Raw genomic sequence first — 27,280 nt, forward strand, 5'->3', positions numbered from 1 at the left:
CTTGATTTCACCCCATGTTCCATTAAAAAACAAGCACAACTGCAGACATGTCAGACAACAGGGGCCCAGTTAAAGAATGGAAGAACAGAGATGCATTGGAAGCCTCAGGATATGTGACTATGCTCCTCAAACACTGCAGAATCAATTCAACCCAGCTCAAAATACCAGGAAGAGAGAAGAAACAAGGAGAATGGGTCCTACTACTGACAGTACTGCCTCTGGACATCTGAGAAGTCTGCTGATAAAAAGAGGTTTCTTAGAATTCCAGCTATATGCAGAAACATTATTGCAATCAGGTGCTTTACAAAAAATATAGTCACCTTTTTAAATCTTATGGAAAGTTACCACTGACTTGTGAAGCTCATCCTGAATTAAGGGCAAGCCTCTATTTGTTTATACAAAAAAATGCTTCTTGTGGGTCCAACCTGAAACAGTCACAGATGGAAGCTTCATGAAAAGTAAAGACGTCTACTGCCTGCAGCACCACATACAATGGACTTAACAAACGTCCACCAGAGCTCCTGTGGGGTACATTAAGCATGATTTTGTACTGAACATATTCAAGAAACACCTGACCAGCTGATAATCTGGCAGCACCTCACCCTCACCAGAATGATGCTGTAAAAGGGATAAAAACACTTCCAAAAAAACCAAAACCACTGGAGAAAATGATCAGACATGATAAAAGTCTAGGTAATGGAAAACCTATGTACTTTTGAGATAGCTGCTCTGTACAGAGCTTTTATTGCTATCTGTTATACTTCAAGCCATAAACCAAATTGTTTTTGCAAAGTCAAATGATAAAAACCTCTCAAACATCAGGGTCACCAATTTTAAGCTCACAGAGAGAAGCTAAAATGCAGTTTAGTCCCTGCAGTTGGTAATAGTTTGCTCACATTTGAATAATGCAGCACAAGAACTGACAGAAAAATTGGGAAGGTCCTTTGTCTCAGAGTGCAGGACAACAGCAGTTTCCAACACAGTGCAGTCAACTGACAAGAGCAAATCTGGCACCTGCAGAAAACATGCAAAAAAACAGGTAACAAAGCTCCTGTTCCAGATCAAATACGCTGCACAGGAGCTCTTGAAAGTCACTTAATACTGTTAGAGGTGAGTGGCAAAACCTGCTGCAGGTGAACAACAGAATATCCTGAGCTTGAAAGGACACGCAAGGATCAATAAAATCCAACCCTTGGCTCTGCACAGGGACACTCCAAGAACCACCCCCAAAAACACCATGCCAAACAAATCCAGCTGTTTCCTACTAGGTCATCATTTTAGGATGAAGCTGTTGAGCCAGGTGTTTGCAGCACAGGTAGCATGTGACATATAAAAGGTGCATTTAAGTTCTATGGCAGTTTGGAGAGAAAGCCTGAATGCAGGCATCTTTTCTCTGGAGGGTGGCAGATTGAGACAAGGAATATGTTCTTCAGTAACACACAGGTAGTGTTCAGCCTATGAGAAGTTAATTCCAAATTAACTCTGACAGAACAGAGGCAAGTTTGTTAAGGCCCTGCCAGCTCTTCTCCACGTTTGCTGACAGCACATCACTTTAGAGGCTTACATACAAGCTCAGATGTCAAAGTGCAATTTTGTTCCTATTGCCTGGGCCAGATTAACTGCAGCTACCAGACTCCGGTCTTCACAGATCCTGGTTTTATCAAGCCAACTATCCCATTCGTTAAAAAACCACTTAATACCCTGAGACCAGGAGTTTTGCACATGGGAAAAGGAAAAAAAACAGCCCAAACCAAACCAAAAACCACAAAAGAAAGCCATTATCTTATTTCAGAATCTCTTTAAGCCTTCCAATACCGATGAACAAGGCATTCCACCACAAAAATAGGACAGATTACCACGATGCAAAACAGTGATTGTGCAAATCTTTGCTGCTCAGATCATCCTCCTGACCCTATAAAAATGTAGGGCTAAGATTTTCTGTATAAAAGTTGCAGTTTATTTCTTTTCTGATCAAGAGTTGTATCACTACTCAATACTACATTTTATTGCTAATCACAAATTGATGCACCGGGGTTTCAGAAGGGTTTGGTTTATAGCGTTCCTATGTAACAAAAGGAAAGAAGTTACAAATCCAGACTTTGCAGACACATTGCCATGTCCCTATAGAAGCAGGGATGCATTAGGTCTGTTTCATTAGAAAATTCTCTTGAACAGTTTCTGGAGAACACACAATCATGATTTTCTCCAGTAGGAAAACTCATCCCATCATTCCATGCAAAAAGAAGGTGGCCAATCTGCCCCACAGCCTAAAATCCCTTTCCTACAGAATGGGAAAGGAGCATGCATTTACACTGCTCCTACTGTGGTGTGTTAATGCTTAAATTACAAGGAGCAAGTTGGCACATCTTCCAGGTACACCTACTACCCAGCTCAACGCAGCTTCCTATGGCTGGGGTAGCAAGTTCTCTCCACCACAACTGAGATGTGTTCTAATACGCTATAAAAATTACATGGTAACCTTTGCCAGACAGCAATATGCAGCACTCCTGCTTCAGAAGAGCACTACACAGCTTTCAGTAACACACACAACTCAGTGCATACTTCATCTGTCTCAGATTCAGTATTAGCTGCTGTAAGCAAACGCCTGTGGACACACGATAGACAGTGCTGCCCCAGAAGAGGGACTGCACTGCTTCAGATACTGCTGCCCTGTCATCCCCAACACTGTGATGCTTGGATTTCAAGAAGGGAGAGTTAGGACTGTCCCTTTAGTCATATTGCCTTAGAGAAACTCAAACTCTTTGGGAGCTGAATGTCTATTGGGAGCTGGACACCTATTCTTGTTAGAACGCTGCACTGCACAAGGCTCCAGAGAGATTTCACTGGTTCTGAGGCACGTACTATTAACAGTTAAACTTATGATTAAGTAACTTAAAAGCGCTATCAGAACAAAAATATTAAATGGAAGGTTAAATAATTTGTCCTACAGGATTCAATTTCACATTTCACCTGTTCACACAAGCACCTCCTGTCTGTTCAGATCTGAACAGCCTACAGCTCAACCTCAGAAAGGAGGTGCTGAGAAACAAGAGACTTAAGCTGCTTGCGACAAAAAGATGGATATAAATATAAAAGAGGTTCCATTTCCAGCACCAGTAATACTGCCTGCTCAAGCCCAGGTGTGGTCACCAGGGAGACTCCTAAATTCAGGAACATTATTCAGTTAAAACAATAGACCATACTATCTATTCTGCAGCTGCCAGGATTCCCGGCAAAAACTCCCCAAAGAGTTTGCCACCTGTCAAAATTGTCTCTAAAGAAAAAGCAAGACTGCTCAACAAAATGAAAGCAACATCCCCAAGCTGGCTTATTTGGTAAGGACCCAACTTCAGACCAGCAGGCTGCAGGCATCAGCTTCAGCAAATGGGATCTTTTTCACTATCCAACAGCTGCCTTACAGCTACTGCGGAGCATCAGCTTTTTAGCTTCCTTAAAATATAAAAGAACAAAACCCCAAAAGAAACCCTGGATTCAAAGCATCCAAATATGGCCTGTTGTACTGGAACGTTTAAATCCTTGGGGGAGGTGGGCATCTTCTTCCTCTGCCACAGGCAGTGTTTACTCCATGATGGCCCGGTACAAGGCAGGTTCAATATAATCTTCACGGTAGCGTGAATTGATCACTCTTTGTCTCTTCCTCTCTTGACTGACCTCCTTCTCCTCAAAGATCTCTGTGAAGCGCATATCTGAAGCTATTGACTAAGAGAAAAAGACAGAATTAGTCACTAGAGCACAGACCAAATGCCTGTCTTTACATCCTCCTATTGCATGTAAGAAAGAACCAACCAAGACACATGGGAACATGCAGCCTTCTTCAAAAAATGACCAAACACAAAAAGAAATATCTAAGAAACTGGATTTACAAGTCTGGGGATAAGTTTAAGTGAACTGTAATCAGAGATCTAAAGAATCTCAAGTTTCAAATGTAACTGACCACCTAATTTAAATTCACAGTCACTTTCTCAAAGTAATAAACAGAGTCAGCTGTTCCAATTTTCAATCTAGTACAATTTCTGCTTTATGGAGCAGGCATGTTTAAACACCTGGTCACAGAATTCAGCTATAATATGTTCTTTCTCAAGCCTCTAACATCCTGTGTGCCAGCCAACAGATCTGCATCAGCATGTGCATGTTTGTACTGTAAAGCAAGACACCCCAGTGTGCTGTCTGTAACTACAACTTTTGTATGGGGAAGTGTAAAGCAGAGAAACAAGGAGTGTGGGATCTCCATCCTTATTGATAGTCAAAACTTAATTAGAGACACCTCTGAGCAACCCTTTCTGAAAGTTACCCCTGTTTGGAACAGGCATATGGAGACCTGCAGAGGTCCTTTCCCACCTGAATAATTTTACAGTCTCAAGAAACAGACAGCTCTTTTGATGCAACCCTACAAAGAGCTCCTCAGAGCAAAGGGTAGGTGAAGGAACTTGGCCATTCTTTGCACTGGAAGCAGACAATGAAACTTACAAATTCAGGTATAAAAGGGCATTAATGTGCTCTCCCAATCACTGACTCCATGATACAAACTCACACTCCTGCAGAAGGAGGAATTCTCTCCAGAGCAAGACAAAACTTCACTTTTATAGCCTGATCAACTACTGAGTTTTGCAATGATTGAGGAGAGTACCAGATTGTAATCTGCTGCTACCATATGCTCAGATTGCTGTTCAAGTACAAATTAAGTTAAACTAACTTCTTTAGTAAAATTTGCACCCCGTTTACCTACCAGCCTTGACTTCACTCTTTTAGGAAGCTCTTCTTCAAGAGTATATACATCATCCCTTTTCACCATCAGCTGTGAACCATCTTCAAATTCCACCTAGAAGAGAACCAAAAGTTTTGTCAGAAGTCTCACAAGTTAGAATCCTCCCACAGCTACCCAGAACTTGCCTTCTCCCCACAGAGCTCACTCATGAAATAATTTTCTACCACCTAAAGTCTGTAAGCCACATTTGCAGCTACGCACACTGCAACAGATTTTAATCAAAACCTTAATCTCATGACAATAATATCCCAGCAAGTTTTGGGATATTCTTTTAGCACCTTACAAGACAGATCTGGCTGTTCTCTTTAATACCGCCTAAATATTCATCCTTTTGGAAGCATGAAAGGCATGGTGCACTCTACTCTCACTAGACAAAAGCAAAAATAAACTTCTTTTAAGTAGTTTAAACTACAGGAACACAGTCTGATGAAGAATTGCGGACCAGCAGTTTTCAGAAGTGGACACTTTCAAGTAGGTAGCCAGATGTACATACAGCTGCAAGCTGTATCACTTCCAGCAACTGCTGTCAGCATCTGTCATTGCTGACATAGTGAGAGTAACTTACCCTGGAGTGTTTAAGCATGACTCCCCCACAGCAACCCTTTTAACATGATTGACTTGTTCTGAGTGATGAATTTGCAGAGAGCAATTCTGTACCTGGTACATCTGGATAGCATGTGATGCGACAAACTTGGCTCCATAAACTTGTCCGTCTGTCCATCTCACCTGCACGACTTCCCCTTCAGCAGGGGGACCTAACTGAAGACAGTCTCGACTCTAGAATGAAGAAGGGAGATGGAAGGGACAAGAAGGGTAAGTAGCTTCCTTATGTGAAGATTCAGCAAACCACCAAGGAGTCACACTGAACACCACCCCAACAATTCTCCATTTTAGGGATGAGAGACATCCATGAATGTCATCTTATTTAAATCCAAGCAGTGGTACCAACTTCAAAGTATTTGATGTAGGAATGGCAGGCAAGTATCAGCAAGTTTTCCTTCAGACCTACCATTGCTAAGCCAGAGATCAGCTGCACTCCCTATGTGGCCTCAGTTAAGTCATTCTCAGGTAACATCCCTAAGGCCCTCCTACAGCACATCTCAGCCACTACAGAACCCAAGGAACAATTACCACATCCCCTGATGTGTCTGCTCTACAGAAGCAAGAACTGACTCGCATCATGTGTCCTATACCAGAACCCCACTGCACAACATACCACGATGTCCTCTGGGTACAGGTTATCACTGAAGGAGCCATCATCAAAGTTGACCTCGTAGAAAGTCTCCTTTGCAAGGCTGACCACTTCACATTGATAGAAGCGACCATTCTTGTGCTTGCTGATGACTATCTGTCCAGGGGACAGATCCTGGAGTGCAGCCTTAGCTCGCTGTGAAGAGAAAAACCACTTTTTATACAACAACCCAACAAAGAATGTCTTGAAGACCATGGTTCCAATGCTGGCAAATAACAAAGCAAAACATTTTAGTTCAGGTGAGTTACTCTACTTAAGACATCATCAGTAGCATTTTTACAGAAGTTCTGCCTGCAGAATTTTAAATGCCTGAAGTCTAATCTGTTACATGCTGCTGTCCTTAATTTACCTAGTAAATTAGGTTCTCATTCTTCAGAGCAATGGAAGGCCTTTATAGAAAACATTTTCTAATAGATTGTTGTGGTTTTGGTTAAAAAGGCTGCATGGGAACTTTAGAAACTAATCAATCACTTAAATGTGAAATTCTATGACCAGTCACACAGACTGCTGGAGCACTGGCACTAACTCTTGCATATTAAATATTGCAGCATAAACCCCACTACTATTCCTCATTGCAACAGCCACAGGAAGGATGTGATGCTTTCAGTCCCTCTTGTCTGCAAACCAAAGTACAACAGAGGATCTGACTAAGATCAGAGTAGCAGCAAGGCTGATTTCAGAATCCAAGATAAACACCATTAGATTACATGAAATACTGTGAGACAGCCAAACCTTCAACAAAGTTTCAAAAGAATCACACAATCTAAAAACTTTTCAGTCCCTCCAAGACACTGCAGTTCAAATTCTGGGAATAACACACCTACTCACCTCTGCCTGAGATGGAGTCTTATGCCGGAAGCAGGTAATGAAGACAACAAATGGCCAGTCATCAGGCTGCATCATGACTCCTGCTGCTTGGGCACAGCTGACATGAAAGGATGTGGGACACCGACCATGTGAGCACTGTACACAGCAACCTGCAATTCTCTTTCTCCTTTTCTTGCAAAAGATGCATTTCTATGGACAAGAAACTGGAGGTTACTGGTTGGCACTATCTTTTAACCCACATTAAGGGCTACCTGGTCTAGCTGTAATAGCTTATAATATAACAGCTGTGCCATTCAGCCTCATTGACAACAGTGTTGCTTTCTGACTAAACAGAAGCAGGAAGCTACCAGTACTAGTTTATGACACGACAATAATTCATGAAAGTAAAAGTAATGCTATAGAGAAAAAATGTAAATTAAGTATCTGCCAGCTCAACATACACAAAGCATGCAACCCAAGGATGTCAGTAACAGATGTTAGATTAAATCAGCCAGCAATGCTCCAGCTCAATAGGGCCTTTCAGCACTTGACTTAAAAGTTACGTAAATACAAGCAACAAGATTAGAATAATGGGAAATGACCACAAAAGTAACAGTTAAAATTCTTTTACTACTACCAGTGACTCAAGTGGGCCTGCTGGGCAGCTGTAGGAAAAGAATGTTATCTGCAATGCATATGAAAAGCAGAGTCATTTTCCCCTCAACACTGAGCTGTTAAAAGACTTAAGTACAGTTGCTTTCCTGCTGAAGACTTTTGCCCATTATAGGAATGGCTCACATATCCTGAAGCATCTCAGTGCTTGAGAGAAGTCAAGGCAAGTTAAATACTAGGGACTACAAAAACAACAAGCACAACAAAATATCACCATTACACCACTGTATAAATGTCATTTGCCACATACTGAAAACTGTGCCCCTTTTGCTAGCTCTTCATGTGGATAAACACATCCTAAAAAAACGGCAATAGGGACAACTGCCATCTCTCATACACAGAACCGAGCAGATTATATAGTTCAGTCTGGAGAGGAGATGACTTGGGTTTGAAGGGATAAACAAATCCCCTCAGATTCTGAACGGACTAGAGACAGCACCGATGCAGCACACATGATCCATACCAGCCTGAAACGTTGCAGGGGGATTTTGCCAACATCTACAGGACTCCGCTCTGCGATGTTCACAAATTTTGCCTCCAGTACAGCCACAGCACACATTACGTGAACCCACCTGTCAGGACAGCAGAGAGAAAAAAGAAAATAATATGCATTAGGCCAACAGAGGATGCTTTGGAGTTCAAGTAAATACAGTTCTGTTGAAGTTTGCCATATAAACAACAATAAATGTAATCTTGCTACTGCTACTAACAGGTCACATGTAGGGAAAACTCAAGACTTCTGACTTAAAATCTACTACTAACAGGCTTAACAGGACAGCAATCTAGTGACTGCGCTGGCTGCATACCTGCATGATAAAAGGCTGCCTGGCCAAGTCTCAGTTGTTTCATGGTGCTACAAGTCTGATCCATTGCTATTTTGCATCAGATAACTTCAATGATCCACCACACCCAAAGGACACAGGACAGGCAGTTGTATGCACATTGTACTGTGGAGGTACCTTGAATTTCAATGTTGTGCTACTTTAAACTATGGTTGCCCTTGGTCATCACTGTAACCACAAATTAGATGGAAAAATCAAAATCCTCTGTAGAGAATGTACTGAGAAATGTTATCTCATTTGGAACCTTATTTTTATGTGGTAGGTTATACCTCTGCACATTACAGCTCTGCACTTTCAAATGCTAAGCAATTAACAGCTGCTATCAACAGAATGAGAACCAGGCATTACCTAAAGAGATAAGAACTGCTGCATGAGAACACAATGAACAAAGTGTGAAGGGTATTGTTGGTCACTCTGTTACACCAATGCAGTTTACCAGCTTACTCTCAGATACTTAACTGACCTTCTCCTTGAAATCAAAAAAATCTGGAATACTCACTTGTCATCATTGGCTCTCTGCAGAGCTCCTCCTCGTAATGAACACAAACAACAGTCCTGGAGTAAAGAAGAAAGCATTAGCTGGAAGAGTGAAGTTCACTGCACCACACTTGCTGCAGAACTTCCACCTCAAAATGCACTTCAGAGAAAGAAAATTATTTTGTTGTCAGGAGAGAGCTAACTTGTACTACCTTGCAGATCAGCCCCTCACCTCTCAAAAGCTGCTGCCCTTAGGGCAGACTCCAAGACTGTTGCAAGCAAGCAGACCTACCACTGAAGGGTCAACTTGTTTGTTTTGTGTTCCTTTTACACCTGCAATACCCTATATCCTTTAGGAATGTGTAAAAGGATCTGGAACAAACATGAGGAAATAAAAACCAAAAGGTTGACCCATTCTACTGACCTAGAGTCTATATAGCTGTTTGAGTGAATCCCATTCTTCTTGCTTTCTTCATATGTGCACACCTGCCTAGTTATTAACACAAGTTACTTTCTGGGTTAGAAATAGTAGCTACCATAAATTCAGACAGACAATGGAGCTATTCCTACATTCATGTAGAACATCATCTCTCTGACTCAAGTGAGCTCAGCAGCTTTGCACCAGTAAAAAGGCTATCATTATAGTTTAAAAGAGAAAGTGGCTCCTACACATTCTCTAAATTGCTTTCTTTCTACAGGATAATTAAAAAAAAAACCAACACCCACAACACTATGGGAATTAACTCTGTGGCCAACTTCCCAGAGGTACCAGACTCCATTTATGAAAAACCTTACCTCTTCTAAGGCATTTTCTGTACACCGGGAGCACTTCCAGTCTTCAGTGGCCTTGTCAGGGGACACACCATAACAACCTAGAACAGATACATCTCACTTAAGAGCTTATTTAAACCCAAACCAAATCCCCTTGGGCCTAGAAGTAAAGCAGGAATTAAAAGCAATGAACCCCAGCACAAGGCTGTGTACTTGAAGCCACCCATGCAGCCAACTGCCTATTCCACAGGCCAGTACCCAAGTATATACTTCTGTGGTAAGGACTGAACTTGGTCTGTTTGTATGTTAAATCCACTGGCAGAGGCCTGCTATGATGTACTGACTCAGTACAGAGAACACCAGAGCTCAAGGTAACATCTGGATGCACTCACTCGCATGAACACAGACATGGCAGTTCTTGCAGGTGATGAGTACACTGGTTCCATCTTCCTCCAGGTAAGGAGTTGAAAGATTGAGGTCAGTGCTGCAGCCAGTTGCAGTAAAGCACATTTCAGGAATTAGGGGTTTAGTTCGGATCTTCCCATCTGCAGCAGCTGGAGTTACTCCAGAGTTTTGACTGCTGCCTTCACATTCTGCCTGTGAGAGATGGAAAGGGAATTTGAGTTTTACAAGTAAAATGGTCTCGATATCATCTTTACTCACACACTATTCCATATATATATATCCAGTTTTAAGAAAAAATGAAGGTGCTAGAAGATTACAGAGTTGGTAGACTACATAAAGTTACAGTTTAATCCTCAGCTGCTGTGGCTTCAGAATGAAATTATTTTCTACCCAAATGCTAAACAGGAAGTCTGAATTGCATCCCTCTAGTGAGCGACAAGATACACATCAAATTGCATCTCTTCTGGCAGAGGAGATGGAATCACCAAGCCCACCTCATGCTCTACAGGTAACACCTCCTCTGCATCCTCCCCCTGTAACACAGAGGAACACTGTTATCCATCTGTGTACACTTAACTTACCTCACTATAGGAGGACTGCCAACACACAAATAGACACCTACTACAATCCCCATTATTTTTTTCCCTGTGTAGTTCTGAACAAGTCTAATGGGCTTTAAAACTAATTTGTTCCTGGAAAATAATCAAACTAAAAATGCAGATTCCCATATAAATTCAGGAGACTTTCAGGCTAATATTTTGTAGATTTTTCTTCTAAGTCAACGTAAAATCAAACAGCTAAGATACAAAATTTACAGAGATATGTTTCCATTCAAGCTACTCTTCTGAACAGCTAAACAGAAATTAATCTTTCTCTTTGAAAAAATGTTTAAGCTATCTTTTGTACCTCATAGGCCACCACAGAAGTAGCTTGCATAATCTTTTAAAATTACTGTTAGCAGAAATTGCAGTAGCAGTAACTGCCCCTCCTAGAGTGCATCAAAAGGTAGGGGAAAAAAGTCCAGGTAATGCTCACAGCTGGATGGAAATGGACATGTTTTCAACAAGTCTTACTTAGTCTGATTCTGTAAAACTTACTGATTTAAACTTATATTGCATGTCAAGCAAAAGACCAAACAACTGAGGGAAATCTATAACGAAGTTGAAGAAAATATTACTTTTCCCCCCCAAACAGCTAGATACTTTTCTTCTTCCTAAAGGAACAGTGCATATTTGTCTGGCATTTTGTGCCAATTTTTTATTTGAATGGGTAACTGAAGTGAGTTTCCAGACTTGCTATAGACTTTCTGAAGTTGGAACAAAGACTAACCACAGCTCAAATCTTGGAAGAGTTTCTGCTTCACTGGCTGGTGTAGATGCACACTTGAAAACCTGCACCTAAGAGTTTTCTGCTCAACAGCAACGTAAAAAAAAAAAAAGCTAACAGAACTTCAACTGTCCTTGAATTGTTAACTTTATACCCTTCAGGACTAGTAAAATCCTCATGTACCACACACTTCCTAAGTAAAATTTCCATTCCTAAGAACTTACTCTCAGATAGAAATAGCAAGATCTAACAGAAACTATGCTCTATGGTTTTAGTAACTGTATGAAATATAAAACTTAAAAAAAAATGTGAGGTTCTTATTTCCAAAACTGTGATGGACATGGTTCTGGTGCCACCACAATCATACACTGATTACAAATGAATCAAATACGCTTAGTATATGGGAAAGGTCAAACTGTCTCAAAGTTGCAGGTAAAACATGCAGACAACAGTTAAACCTACCCTAAAGTTATTTATCCTAGGCATTTAAAAAAATTCGGTGTGGCACTCCTGCCTAAGCATTTAGTCAACATGACAAAACACACACACTATTGTCATGGATACACTCTAAGACAAGACAGCTTTCAATCTATACCATCTACAAACACAACCCTAAATCCTTTAAAGTAAAACGTTTTCTTCCTTGCCAGCTCTTCAAAGACCATGTGCTATGAGAGGACCTAAGCATTTTTTTAAAAACACTTTAGAAGTGGAGTCAGTCTGGAAAAGAGAAATGGGATTTTATAGTCAGCTCCAGCAACATTTAAGCTCTGTTCTGTGGTTTGAGCAAAAGTCACAAAACACAAAAGCTTCTGCTGACCAGCTGAGTGAGCCTATGGGAGCCTACATGGCACATACCACAGGTGTGAGGATGTTCACCCACTTGTGCTCTCCTGGAACAATTCCTTGGGAAGACTGCAGCACTGATACTGCTTTTGTTAATTGGCCACATGCAAACTCACATATTTAAAACTACGTACCACAGCAGCGCCTACTCTGTTATCTTTGTGATAGCATGAACAGTCTTGGTTTCATACCTGATACGCCTGGAAGAGCATACAAACAGCACAGTATGGGGACTGCTGGGCCATGGTGCGATTGTATTCTTTTTCAGCCTCGAAGTTTGGGGGTCGATTCTGCCACAGCTGGCTCAGTGGCTTGGCCCATGCTTCTGTCTCCTCAGCTTCTTCTTCAGGGGTTAGCTGCTCTGATGCCTCTGTGATAAGACAGCATTCACTCAGTGATTATATGCCCTTTTACAGATGCTCTTCTTGTAAATGAAACTAAATAAGGCAAGAAGCTATGAATGGAGATGAAAAAAGACTGCCAGAAAGCAAACTGACAGAAGGGTGATGGAAGCCAGTCGCCTTTTTAAGAGGCTTCTACCAATCAAGAAACAGTGCAGACACAAGGTAGGCTTAGTGTATGGGAACAGAACCAGATCCAAATTACATCAACATCAAAACTAAAGCTGTCAACTAAAGAACTTGGTGTTACCTTTTTTTTTTTTAAATCATGAATATTTACATCAGTGACTGGAATGCTCTAAGGCAGATACAATTAGGCAACAGTCTCTGGTACCGGTTTAATTTTCCCTTCCAAAGAAAAGTACAGGAAACAGACACCACCATTTGAGAGAAAAATTTAATGACGCAATGAGATAAGCCCCTTGTCTAGGAGGCAGAGGTGTCCCTTGCTGAGTCCTGTTTATCACCAGTTACTTACTAGATTATCCCACACTGTCCACAGAAGAGACCCTCTCCACAATTTCCCAGAGAGCGTAAGGCTTCACTTACCATCATCACTGATGCAGTCTTTCACCAGGAGTGGGTGATGGCGTGGGAGTTTGCTCAGTGGCTGGCGACGACCCTTGGACTTCTTACTCTCCTTCACTGAGCTTCCATAGTCCTTTCCCTGGACCAGGAGAAGCAGTTCAGCAGTTGGTTAGCACGTGTCCTTTGACATTATTTTGGAAGGAATTGACTTTGAACTTAAAGAAACTTTAAAAATGCACACGTGCTTCTACAGTTTTACTTCCAACAAAGTAACTTCAGCTCTAAATTGTTTTTCAAAGTGCTCAGAGCACTTTTGCTATGAAAAACCAGACAGAGCTGTATTAGCTTTGTTGAGTCAGTAGAATGGACACTTTTCACAGGTCCCAGTGTAGCTTTTCATGCAAATCTGTTTCTTTAAAGAACTGTATAAAAGAAACAAAAAAAGACAAGTTGGATGCTTCAACTTAAGAGCTGTGATAAGAGTCTAATGAATTCTGGAGAAACCTCAGTTTGTGTGTCACTTTAAAAAGTCCAAATTTAAAAGTCAAAAAAATAATAAAATAAACTAGAAACAATACAGAGCTCAGAGACATCCTGAACTAAAAGGCTTATTTTAAATGAAGTACACTTTCATCCTTTCTGCTTATTACCTGCACTGATGCCTTACCAGACAGACTGGAAGAAGGAGATTGCAACAACAGCTATTTCCTCTTCCCTTAGCCTCATACAAAAACAAGTGACACACCGACAAAATTACTACTAACTTGACAAGCAGGGCAATAAAGGCAATGACTTTAACAGCCCAGGAAGTCTTTCACTAGATAAGAACCTACTCTTTTTAAAAAATCTGTTATTCTTTTAAAAGCAGAAGTAACTCTTGGATTAAATGTGTCTTACATATGTTTAAATATCTTCTTTTCATAAAAGAAGCCAGAAGAGAGCACAGTAATCATTACCTCTGATCTCTTACACAGAGTTGGATACAAGACTTCTAAGAAATACTGAAATGGCAATTAGCATTCCCAGCTACCATCTAATGGAAAATCTGTTTCAAAATACACCACACTGGGGAAAACAATCCACACCCATTCAAAATTTCACCTCTTCCCTGCATAGAGCATGCAATGGAGATATCATTATCTGCAACAGAATGTCTTTAGTTTAAATATCCATGACAAATCTCTCAGCTTCAGCTTAATTATCAACAGATTTGGCTGTCTGCTCTTCCTTTTGTGTAATTCTTGACTGCTTAGGACACAATCATTACTGACCTCCCATTCTCTAAATACAGATTGAAAATGGAAAACAAAAGATTGGGAAGACACTAACAGAAAAGATTCTAACTCTTCTCTTAGGTTGTTTAATAAAATATTCGTTGGCAGTTTATAAACACTCAGATTTACGTTCTCCCAACTAATATTTTTGTTGCATCCTTTCTTCTTTTTTAAAAGGACACAGATGTGTCCACGTATGCAATTTTATATTAAAAACCCCTCATCACATCAATGATGTGATGATTGCGAACAATAGAAGCTGGAACAAACTAGATGCATTTTAGGTACAAATAGGTGTCCCTTACTGCAAAAGGACCTCAACTGGCCTGTAACACTACCATGTCAAAACCACCAAGCACATTACAGCACTTAAATAGTTTAGAGAAGTTCTCAAAACAGGTGATTGCCTTGCTTTCTAGAAAGGGTAACTGTATAAGGCTTTCACCTGAATGCCCGTGTCTTTAGCAAAACCCAGAGGTACAACGTGCTATGCAAACACCAGTGGGACAAAATTGTCATCTGCACAGATAGGAAGTTTTGTCACAGCAAGCCCCCGACCACAGAAATACAGCCCTCCAGCTTTCAGTTCTTTTGCCATTCATACCTCTGTCAGTTCTTGCTCATTCAGGCTGGAGGTGGCACTGGCTTTCTTCCCTGAAGTCTGTTCACTGTCGGATCCGCTGGCATCCCCCTTAGCATAGCTGTGGACTGTGAACACCCTGGCTGGCCCAGGAAGAGTTCGTTTTGCCAACAGATCAGATGATTCAGAGTCTGAAGAATAGGCAGGTGAGCTGGACTGAACACTGGATGTTGCACTCTGCTTTGAAGCTGGCAACACTGAAGTGGAATTTGAAGCATGTGAAATGGAGAGATCCAGTGCAGCTGCTTCTTGTTCTTCTTCGTCCTCCTCAAGCTTCACCGTTTTCAGTTCTTCAAATTTGGCTGAGTCCACATGATCTGAAAGAAGGGATATACTGAGTTTTTCTAAAGTTTGGGCAGAAAGAGAACATTTGTGAAACTATTTGCACAACACCAAAACAGAAAAGCAAACTACTACACCCAAAAACGCAACAGTACATCATGTAGAGAGTAGATAATTAATTCAAACACCTATAAAGTCATAGGTGGCTTGGTGATAGAGAATAAAAGCATCTGCTCATTGCCTCTCCCATGACAAGAACTAGGGTATATCAAACGAAACCAGACGACAGTAAATTTGAAATAAACAGAGACAATCCTTTATACAGACAGGCATGTAGTTAAAACAGCCCAACTCCTGGCCACATGTTGCTGTGGGTAAGAGGTTACAAACGTTCATGGAAGACTTAATAGAAAAAAGATAAAAACCCACAAATCAAAAGATTATTAAATACAAGCTGCAAAGGGCTGGAAAACAAAATACAAGGGGGGGCATAACATGCTTTCCTTGTTCTTGTGTTGTTTCATAGGTCCCTTGCTCCTCCCCTAATAGCAAGGATAACTGACCTATTAACAAACCACATGAATTTTCTCCAGCCTACTTATTACAAAATTACAAGTAACACACCTATAAAGCATACCAGACCCACAGTACCAGGAAGCGTGCATATGTTTTACTAAGCAATTCCTATAAACAGGTCACATTGCTCAACAGAGGCACAAAAGAGCTTAGACTACTGAGGCACCCCATGTATTTCTGTATGAAGGCAGGCAAAATAAAAAGAATAAAAATCAGAAGCTGGAACGCGGTCTTATAACAGGAAATTTCTGAGGTGCTAGCAAGGGCTCTGACAAACTAGTGTCTGCATTCTCGGACATGAAGGACATCCTACCAACTAACATCACAAGAAAAAGAGCCCCAAACAAGCCTGGCACACAGTTACCTGGAAGTTTGAGCCTTTGTTCACCTTGTTGCACAAGTTCACTCGTAGGCCTTTCATGAGGCTCTGCCATGTCTGCTTCATACTGTGTGGAGCTCAGCTCCTCCTTAGGGAAGGCCTCACTCTCACTCACCTCCTGAGGCACTTCCAGGCAGACCCTGTGCCTTTTTGTTCCTATGCGGTGCTTGGGGATGCTGCAGAAGACAAATCCCTATGTCAGGTTAGCAAACATGTAAAATGTGTTGAATTTCTGTGTAAATACATAAAATAGTCTGGTTTGGATCAGTGTTTTATGAGACAGCATCTGGGAAGCCAAACAGTTTCCAAATTACTCTGAAGAGTTTTCTTTGCCTTTACAGATGAAAAGTCAGTAATCCTTAAGAGACAACTTTTTCAGCATGTTAATAATGTGTTAGGCAGCTATGCTCCAGCCAGATATTCCTTACCTTAAACAAAAAACCCCCTCTTAATGAAACCCCAACCAAACCAAACCAACAACAAAAAAATTCACCACCAAAGGCAGCTTTGGCAACAGTAGCTGGCACTGACTGAAAAACGTTTAACTGCAAAATGTACAATGATTAGCCTGTTGACCTTCAGCAACCAGGAACTGCACACCAATGTCACAGCTTGCAGCACTGATTGTACCAGAATTTGCTAGCAAGTACTGTCCCATGATCTCTATAGACCCCCTTTCTCTTCTGATCTGTCAGTGCAGGGTACACACTGCCAATCCAGGCTTTGGAGGCCTGTCCCAAGATGAAGAACTACTTCCAAGCTGGTGTGTTTCCTGCCTACCACAGACTATCCATTAATGTGGACTTAAATAGTAAAAAATATTAAGAGCAATCCCTGTTACCGGGAAAAAATATTATTGCTAACTCTGACTGTTGCTCTATCAGAACGGCAAACACTGAATTGCAACTGGGTTCAAATTCTAATAATCCAATAGAAAAGCAGAGGATTATATAAAGCAGTACCTTTTTGTCTCATCCCCATCCACCTCCTCTTTACACATCTCTTCTGTTTCCATCTCCTCAGCACACTGTTTTCCATTCTTGACTTTTTGCATGAGTTCCCCTTTAAGGAACTCTGCCGCCTCTGGGGTTGGAAGAGCATGGTCAATGACAGTCACGTCCTTCCCAGCCTTCCAAAGCTTGTAACGATCTGGCTGGTACTTCCTCACAAACACATCCATGGAGATCTTCACCATGTCCTTCCGACATGAGCACTGAAGTCACAGAAAATATTGCAGTGAGGCCAAATACTCAACAGTTTTACTCCGCATTTCTCTAGCACTTTGCTTTCAGGAGTTTGAGGAACAAACTCCCACACTCGCATGCAACTGAGCCTCAGAACGCTCAACACTCTTTCCCAGAAAATCAGAAGGATATATATTAGGTTACTAAAAGTGGCAGAAAAGCCAGCAAAACCCACAAACTCAGATATTATCACAACAACTAGGAAAGAAAGCTCACCAGTCTACCTACGGAGTTGCTGGTAGAAGCTGACTGTTTTAAAATGAGCTCATACAGAAACAGGCAGCAAAACCAGAGACTACAATGAAGACATTAGAGCCACACAGACTCTGAGCCTACCAAGAGCAGCAGAGGTCCCCCTCACCTAGGCATGGTTACAGCTAGTGCTCCAAAGCATTCATTTCAGTGTAGCTTCTGAAAACATAAACCTTGTTTCTAAGGCACTTCTACAGAGACAGAACACTATTCAGTCTAAAGGTTCTGCCAAGATACTTATTTAGATAAGTCATTTAAGTTACCACAGTTGTATTCCAGGCTAAACAGACAATAAATAAAAACTAGAGAAAAATACTGACAAGCTCTGCCCACCAAGCATACCCTTTCATCTCTGGAAAGACAACCAGTCCCCTGCATTTCTTCGAAGTCTCACCTGAACTGCACAAACTTACAAAGAAGTTACAAAGTTACAAAATATGTTGCATGCTATCCAAGGTTGATACAAGGGCATGAAGAAGGAGGTTGCCTGGATGCTGCTACTTTGAAAGGAAGCAAACATCACTTCTAAAAAGCTGTGAAACAACTCCCTTAGAACAAACTGGGGGGGTTTAATGATGGCAACAGACCACTCACCAGCACCGACTGCTTCCCATACTCAATCCACCGAAGAGTGGCAAAATTGGTAGATTCAGCACAGTTAAAGCCATGGTTAAAGCCAGCATGATAGCTATAAGGAAAGGTTATCATGAACTCTCCAGCCTCCTGTGTCACCTAGAAAACAATTGAGACATCACAGTGTTATTCAGAATTTAAGGATGTACTTTGTGACTATGATTAAACGGAGCTCCCATGTCCCTCTGCAGTGCACCCAAAAACCCCACTCACAGATGGTGGTTGGAGCTCCCTGATGCAATGGACAGACTTGATACTGACCTTCACTATTTTGCTACTTATGTTATGTATCTATTTACTGAAAAGCCATGCTCAACAGTTTTTTACTAAAACACAATGCAACTGATCAAAATAGCACAGAAATGGTTATACATACAAAATACTGTGACCAGCTATATGAAGTTCATAAAGGTACTACTTATCTGCATCAGCTACAGGTTTGGCTGAACAGTAGCTAAGGTCGAGTAAATTTCTATCCACACAGAACTTGGCAATTTATTGCTGTTTTCTTTTGCTGTTCATTTTAAAGTACAACTCTGAGTCAGCATTCCACCGCTGCTCTTCAACATTTCCCCACTGTAGAGGTTTACGATGACAAAACTGTTCAGCTGCCCAGGCAGATGAAACAGTATTTCTGAGTAAGACCTCAAAGACTAGATCGTTAATATCTCTGTGTGGGAGGGAGAATGGCAGGTCATTACCTGAGAAAGTAAGGGAGCCTATAAAGTTACTAATGTAATTAAAAAATTAACAGGGAACAACCCTTATTTTCTATTGAGGAAGCAGACTGCAACGAACAAAACTAACGGGGGCAAGTTTGAAACAAAAAAAGAACAATCTCATTCACTGCATACAGATCTAAACACTGAAGTGAATCTAACACAGGAGGTAGCGCTTAGTTTTAAGTTTAAAAAAAATAAAAAAATTAAAATTCACAGAAAACCAAGCTTTTGTTTTCAGGAGCCCTTGACAGATTTTTCAGTCTCAAACTCTTTCAGACCCCAACTGCCAGATAAACAGAAGTACAATGAGAAAGGATTGCCTAATATCCTCCCTGTTTCTATTTTCCTCTCTAAGCATCTGCTACTGGCTGCTGTCAGAAACAAGACAAGGCTGCAGGAACCTCTTGATCAAGCTGGTATAACCATGATTACTTTTCTACACCTTATCAAAGGGAATTCCATATTTCTTCAGAATTGAGGGAGAGATGAGAGTCATCTTGTGACGGAGAAATGCTTCACAGCTCTGGGCACTTCCTGGGAAAAAACCTGTTTAAAGAAAAGACAAGGAGAGATATTACCATTGTGCTGCAAACTACATTTATTTTTCAGCAGTTTTTGTGAAAAATTACTGCCTAGACTTCTCCCCTACAAGTATGGACCACCTTATTTGAAGTGTGTTAGTTTGCATGCTGAAGAAAAATGACAACTCCCCAAGATTTATCTTTTAACAGCTGCCAGTTTGAAAGAACTGTAAGAAAGACATCAAATAAAAGGATCTTCCTTTGGCCATAACCTTCCAGTTTTAATAATCAATAGCTAAGGATTTTCTCAGTAAAGGTTAGACAGACCACAAGTTCATTAATTGTAACGTGACATTTCTCTTGTGTGTATGCCTATAAGCAGGCACTCAGAAATAATTTAATCTATCCTCTAAAAGGCAAATTATCAGTTCAGTCATGCCAGCCTGTGCATTCTAAAAGAGCTGAAATCCACTGCAGCTGTGCATCCCACCTTTTCAAAAAGGCACAGCCTGAATTGCCTGATTACCTTTTGCAAGTCTCTCCAACCGCTTCCCATGCTCTGGAGGGATAGAGTACCTGCAGTTTTAAGAACAAGTCTGTTAAATTCAAGTGACAACAACAAAATCTCAAAGTTTGACTGGAAATCATAATCAGGCATCAAGGTGTGAATCAGTTACAAAAAAGTAATCCTCTGTCTCTACACTTGCATTTTTCAAGGTTTGATATAAAGCTAAAAATCTTCATTGATGACTTTTACCTTTGGATCCCAAGAAAAATCAAGACCCAAAAGCTTACCATTTCATTCAACAACTTTTGCTCAAGCAGTCAAGGAAATAAAAATTCTGACATACATAATAAGCAAATCTGTGCAGCAAAACATGAATTGCAATGAGAAAGGAAGAGCACTTCTGGAACCGTCTCAGTTCACAGCTGTGAAATCTCAGTATACTCAGTACAAGGAGGAACACAGGGCAGGAGAGAAAGTGGGATCACCTCTTTCAGCTGCTCAGACCAAGATGGGACTAAGTTAGATGCCACATCCTTAACATCTGCACAGCTCCCAGAGTGCTCTTTAGGGCTATGTCTCTCTTTGTACACACCTAATTACGTTTGCCACAAAACTCCTTGTTGACTACAGTAAATAAAGCCACCTACTTAGTTGCTTTCATGCTGGAATATAGTCCTAAATCCTTGCTAAATTAATCAAAGATACCAGTAAAGCTCACTTCTTCCAAGTACAACTGTAAAAGAAGCAATGGCCAAATAGTTCAACAGACTGAACTGTTCTGTTTCATGTTTCCCTGCTACTGCCACTGCATGGGGTTGTTCATGGGTCACATTGTGCTAGCTATCTTTTTTTCTTCAAAGTTGTATTAAAAGGCAGCCAAAAATACTAGTTCCCAACAAAAGTGCCATGGAAACAATTGCTAAAGTTGCTTGATAAATTAATTTGTGAACAGAAGGGCATGACTCACTCTTAAAATGCAACCCATGTTACAGAGAAATCTGGGAGCTTCCCCTAAGAAGAATCAGAAAAGCTCAGACACTGGACAAACCACTCAGTGACATCCACTACCCTGATGTTTAGATCTATGATAAACAGCTACTGTTCAAAGTCTGTTAAAAGCTGCCTGTTCCCCCAGTGCCTGTGTGACCATACCTCTGCATTGTCATTTTAGAGCTTCAGGAAAAGGTAAGCAAGTTTGCCAAGCTTTGGCTCTATCACAGCAGAGCTATACTGTAATTCAGAAGAACTCTCTACATCAGGACAGCAGAGTGTCTAGAAGGTAACCAACTTAATTCTACTGAGGACATGCACTGCTTTCCAGCTCCTTACAGGTTTCTAGTGCTCTTGTCATCAGACAGAACTGCACTGCAAGACTGGAGAAATTTTAATTATTTTATTCTACCCAACTTCATGACTTTGACTCCAATATTTTATGGTAGTGCTTTTCTACATCTAGAAGATTCTGTAGAAAATCTTACCAAGACTTGGGTTCCCCAAAATGCAAGTAATTAATACTGTAGAGATCCATGTCTTCGGTGTGCCAAGCAAAGGAAGTTTTCCACATGCCAAAATATAGGTAAGGAGTATTTACTCCTTCAATGGTTATGCCACTTTCATTCTCCACAATATCCAGTATTGTGTTCAATCTGCCAATATTCCATGCATCTACATGCTGTAAAACACAAGCCTCATGTCAAACAAGGATTACAAAGAACAAAACCACACAGCTGAGATGACAGTTGCAAAAGCTAACAGACACTTGTGAAACAGCACATCCCAGAATAACACAGCTCAAGCTGTGAGCTAGTTCACCTAAAGTTTTGCATGGTGTATAGCTTGCATAGTAATTGCTTACTGTCCTTAAAGGAAGGAAAAAAAGGTAGCAGTCCACATAATGATTACGAAGGACAAATAATCATGAAGCTACATACTTAACAGAGCATAGAACACTAGCTGATGCTGATTGAGCTTGAGCTGATGTCTGAACCCTCTTGAACAAAACCACTTTTCATTCCAAACATCTTTTAAAAGAGTAAATTTAGGAGACATGCAAGCAGAATGCAAACTCTCTTTTGACGTTTATCATCCTATCACGTAACAGCTACAGAGCTGTCCCACAAAAATACATATACCAGTGGATACCAATGCAGCATTTATCCACTTCCAACTCTCACACACCTTTCAGGACTAAGCAACACTTGGGCAATAGTGGTTTTTGCTTTCCTGAACTGAAAGTGCACTGAAGTGCTAGCAAGGGTCCCTTAGAACGCTACCTCTGTCAGCCGCCTGCTCCAGAAGCAGGAACTATGCTAAGGCTATGATTAACTCTTTCCAAAAGGCAAGAGTCAAATGCCCCATTAGTATTTATGGAATGCAATATACCAGGATAACTGTTACCTGAAAACAAGAATAGTTTCCTTACCTTGTCGTAGAGTGTGCCGTTAACGTCAGCCCCGTAGATGGGGGCATTGAACGTAAGGTTCTTCCAGTATTTTCGTTCAAGGTCTTCAAAGTCTGTGTAGCGGGGCGTGCAGTACCTGAAAAAACCATGAAAGGTACTGAAGACTTTGACAAGTCTAAACCAATGTTTTCCTCAACTAAAATAATGGAAAGCTACAATAAAGATACTTAAAAGGATGTTATCAGCCAGACCGCTAAGAATAGCAGACAGAGCAGCATTAAGAGCAAACACAGCTCGGTTCCTGTGACACTTGGGAACGGAAGCATCAGGAAGAAAATTACTTCCCCATTTCTCAATTTACTTTCATTTTTGCTTTGTGCACTTTTCCGGGGTCAGAACAATTTCACCTTCTAGCTACTTAAAAGCAATGACGCAGTCAAAACCAGAAATGATACAAAGAACAACTTACAAAACAAACCAAACAAACACCCAACGTTTTCTGTCACTGTGAAACCAGCTCTTGATACCCATTCCCTGCTAATTATACACAGGACTACGTGCAGCACTGGGGGATCAAATTTAGGCTTAACACCTATTTAATGTGTGTCTATAGACACAGATTACAGACAATTACATATATAACATAAACCAATAATTTCCATTAAATTGTATTATTAAACGGAACTCTAAAATATCTGATCTGTACTGCTTTTGAAAGATAAAACAAGCTTTGATGGACCAACTGCAGCTGGCAATTCCAATGTGATTTCCAAGTAGTTACTGCAAAGGCTACTTTGCTTCAACTCCTTTTCAAGTGATCTTTTCTCCACCTCCTTTTTTTATTTCACAAACATTCCTTTCTCCACTACTCAGTAAGTATTTCCATAGTCTAGCTACTGGGGTTAGACAGACAGGAGCACACAGCACAAACAAAAAGTTCTGCTGCCATCAAACAACATCTTGCTGCACAGGTGACAAAGGTCCCCGTGCACACAGCCTGTTGTACAAGCAACCTCATCTGCCGAGGGTGTGACAATCACACTGCTGACCCCAGGCCATTCCGAGGACCTGGCCCCTGTGGGAAGCTGTGGATGTCCCATCCCTAGCAAGCCTGCTTGGATGGGGCCCTGAGCAACCTGGTCTTGAGGAAAGTGTCTCTGCCCTGACGGGGTGGGGAACCAGATGATCTTTACCGCCCCTTCCAACCCAAACCATTCCGTAACTCCACGTGCCCGGGACCGGCCGTACTTGTCACTGTTGGCGATCCTGCGGAACTCGCGGACCGTCATGGCCTTCTTCTGGATGTTGTACTGCGTGAAGAGCCCGGACTGCCCCGTCACCACCTGCTGGATGGGCGCGGGGATGACGAGCTCGTCGATGTCATCGTAGCACTGCCGCGGCTTCCACTCCTTCGGCGGCACGATCTGCGGGGACACACGGGCCGGGAGCGGCGGCCGCGGGCGGGGACAGCGTCACACTCGGGCAACTCGGGCCGAGCCCCGGCCGGGGCGCGCCCGCCCCACCGGCGCCGCGGCGTAAACAAAGGGCGGAGGCGGCCGGTGCGCGGCCCGGGGCCGGCGGCGCGGCCTCCGCCCGGGGGGAGAGGGAGTGTCGCACCTTGGCCAGCCCGGCGCGGTGGGCGCCCTGCGACTCCACGTAGGCGATGTAGCGGCTGAAGTCGCGGAACTCCTCCATGGTGGGGTGGAAGGTCATGATGCGCTGCCCGGGGTTGAGGCTCTCCAGGTCCGAGGCCATGATGCCGGGCCGGCCCTGCGCGGAGGAGGCGGGGGTGTCTGTGCGGGGGGCGGGACACCGCGCTCGCCCCGCCTCCCCCGCCCGCCGGCCAATCGCCGCGGGGTCCGCACCGGCCCTGCACCCTCATTGGCGGAGGACGCGTGCCCGTCAGGCCCCCACGGCTCGCTCTCCCTCTCCCGGCGGAGAACGCCACCGACTCACCCCCCCAGCCTCCCTCCCTCCCTCCCGGCCCGGTCCGGCCCGGCGCGGCGAGACCCGAGTCCCCGCCCGCCGTGCTCACGTCGGCAGTGCGTTCCGCTCCTCCGCCGCCGCCGCCCGTCCACCAGTCCCACGTCCGGCCGCCGTATCCCTCCGCCCCACGCGCCAAAGAGTCCTGCGGACCGCCGACGCCACCGCGGCCGTTCCGCTCCGCCCGAACCCCGCCCTGCCGCCCCGCCCCCTCCCCTCCGCCGCCGCAGCCAATCGCTGCCCGCTGCCCTCTTCGCAGCCAATAGGAATTCGACGGCCGGCCGGGGCGGGCCAGCGAATCAGGAGGCCGGGCGCGGGGCGGTTGCTAGGCAGGCGGGCGGGCGGGACTGGGAAGTCGCTAGGGGGCGTTCGAGCGGGGGCGGAGCCCGGGCGGTGTCAGACCGCGCAGGGACGGCGGGGCGCCAGGCCGATCCTGACCGCGTCCCTGCTGTATCCCGCCCGTATCCCGCCTGTATCCCGCCCGCAGCCCGCCGGCATCCCTCCCGTATCCCTCCCGCATCCTTCCCGTATCCCGCCCGCATCCCTCCTGTATCCCTTCCGTATCCCTCCCGTACCCGCCCGCATCCCGCCCGCTCCCTGTCTCCGTTCCGCGGGGAGTCCCGCCGGGTGCAGCCGATCCCGGTCCAGCGAGCTCAGCGCTAGGTGGGGAGCGCTGGGCACTACCCCCGGTACGTGTGTGCTGCAGCGAGCCGGGCGAGTTTCGGGTGCGGAGCGGTGACACACAGCAGGCATCTGCCAACCGAGCACACGAGCCCCGCTAATTATACTCCTACAGTTTCCGCGTGTAAACAAAGCCAGAGTAGAATTCGATACTTAGCAAGCGCTTGGCAGCTAACGCAGGAGGGGCTGGATCGGCACCAAGCCCGCCCACGCCAGGGCGCTTGACCAGCACAGTCCGGTCATCCAGAAACGTGGAAACGTGCCGCTGTAGCCAGCGGATGGTGCCTATAATCCGCCACCGTTGTGTCAAGGATTGGGACCCGACAGTACAGCTTTAGCAGCAAATGCCTTTGGGTGTGTACAAGGCCGAGTGCTTAACAGACCCCATCGAGGGACACTGACCTCTCCTTGGCTGGGGCTGGCTGCGATTTTCTGACTGTGCTGTGCTAAATGCATTTTAAATCTGTAAGTGCCAATGAGCAACCTTGAAAGTAAGCACAGCCCACCTGAAAGAGGTTGTAGCTATTCTCAGAGACTGCACTCCATCCCTCATGCCTAAATAATTTCACTCTGTTTCTCCTGATACGTGTTTCATTTGTGCTACAGGCAGGCAGCAGCCCTGAAAGTCCTGACAAAACACCACCCCAACACAGGTTTTCCCTGGTCTGCTGCCTCCCTGACCTGCTCAGATTTTGAATTGCCAGGTATATACACACCAAAACCCCAAAGTGGATTACAATTACAGGATCCACAACACACAGCCTCCTATAAAAAGTCAGACAATTATCTGGTAACAATTTTGAGACAAACTGCATTTCTGGTCTTTCTGGTGGCTTGGCAGCTGCACTTGCCATCCTTTAGACAAAAAAGACCAACTCTAATATCATAGAATCACAGAATGGTTTGTGTTGGAAGTGACTTTGAAGATCATCTTGTTCTACCCCACTTCCATGGACAGGGACATCTTCCACTAGACCAGGTTGCTCGAAGTCCTATCCAACCTGGCCTGGAACATTTCCAGGGATGAGGCATCCGTAAGTTCTCTGAGCAACCTGTTCCAGTGCCTCACCACTTTCACAGGGAGGAGTTTCTTGCTCACATCTCATCTAACCCTGCCCTCTTTGAGTTCAAAGCCATTCCCCTTGTCCTATCACCACAGGCTCTTGTGAGAACTCCTGCTCCAATTCTCTTGCAGACCCTTTAGGCACTGGAAGTCGTGCAAGGTCTCCCTGGAGCCTTCATCTCTCCATGCTGAACAACCCCAGCTCTCTCAGCCTGTCTTCACAGGAGTAGTGCTCCAGCCCTCTGAACATCTTTGTGACCTCCTCTGGACCTGGTCCAGCAGGTCCCTGTTATTCCTGTGTTTGGGACCTCAGAGCTGGACACAGTGCTCCACGTGGGATCTCACAAGAGCAAAGTAGAGGGGCAGAATCACCTCCCTCGACCTGCTGCCCACAGGAGACACGAGTCAGCCTTTTCAAGATGACAAGTGGCAAAATGTTCCTGTGAGCAGAAATGTGTAGGCACAGAAGCTCGATAACCTGTGATTGTTACTGGGGACTGAGATTGCTTATTATAACTGGCAAAAGGGCAGCAATGAGCTTTTAATTGGAAGGATCAGAATTATTCCTGCTCTCAGAAATGAACCAGGTCAGAACAGGCAAAAAAGGAAAAAAGAAGGAAAAAAAAGGCATTCTTAACTAGGAAATGATACAAATGAAAATGGCAATGTTGCTGAGGACAAGAAATTTGAGGACTGTGGGGGAAGGAGTTGCCAAGCTACTGTGCAGAGTCTACTCAGATTTTTTTCAGTGTTACAGCTATTTATTTTCCTTATTTAACAACTATTTTGCCTTTGAAAAACAAAATTTAAAGCAATGGAATCCCAAAGGGCTAGTGCTTCGTCAGGATGTTATTTGGAGTAGCTGATCTTTAAAGGTCTCTTCTAACCCAAACCACTCTATGATGCTGTGAGTTTACATCACTAGGAGGCAAGCCAAACTTGGACAGTGTCTGCCCAGCTCTTGCTACAGGTATCAGTGGAATGAATAAAAATGTGAAAATAGAAAGA

General features: G+C 43.4%; 1 protein-coding gene across 1 annotated transcript; it reads right to left on the reverse strand.

The window, feature by feature from the left end:
* Positions 1-1,760: 1,760 nt before the first annotated feature.
* KDM4A (lysine demethylase 4A) lies at positions 1,761-24,739 on the reverse strand. The gene is made up of 22 exons (XM_085067794.1): positions 24,581-24,739; positions 24,163-24,315; positions 23,794-23,969; positions 22,567-22,681; positions 21,623-21,816; positions 20,163-20,212; positions 19,558-19,661; positions 18,355-18,492; positions 17,227-17,477; positions 16,250-16,440; positions 14,992-15,344; positions 13,135-13,252; positions 12,376-12,554; positions 10,000-10,204; positions 9,632-9,708; positions 8,859-8,914; positions 7,981-8,089; positions 6,867-7,055; positions 6,003-6,173; positions 5,444-5,563; positions 4,748-4,840; positions 1,761-3,720 (listed from the first exon to the last, which is right to left on the reverse strand). Exons 2-22 carry the CDS (start codon positions 24,298-24,300, stop codon positions 3,580-3,582), a joined length of 3,168 nt encoding a protein of 1,055 aa, XP_084923920.1. The 5' UTR covers positions 24,301-24,315; positions 24,581-24,739; the 3' UTR covers positions 1,761-3,579.
* Positions 24,740-27,280: the final 2,541 nt, after the last annotated feature.

This window comes from Lichenostomus cassidix, chromosome 8 (assembly GCF_008360975.1).
Source record: "Lichenostomus cassidix isolate B80296 chromosome 8, HeHo_3.0, whole genome shotgun sequence".
NCBI lineage: Eukaryota > Metazoa > Chordata > Aves > Passeriformes > Meliphagidae > Lichenostomus > Lichenostomus cassidix.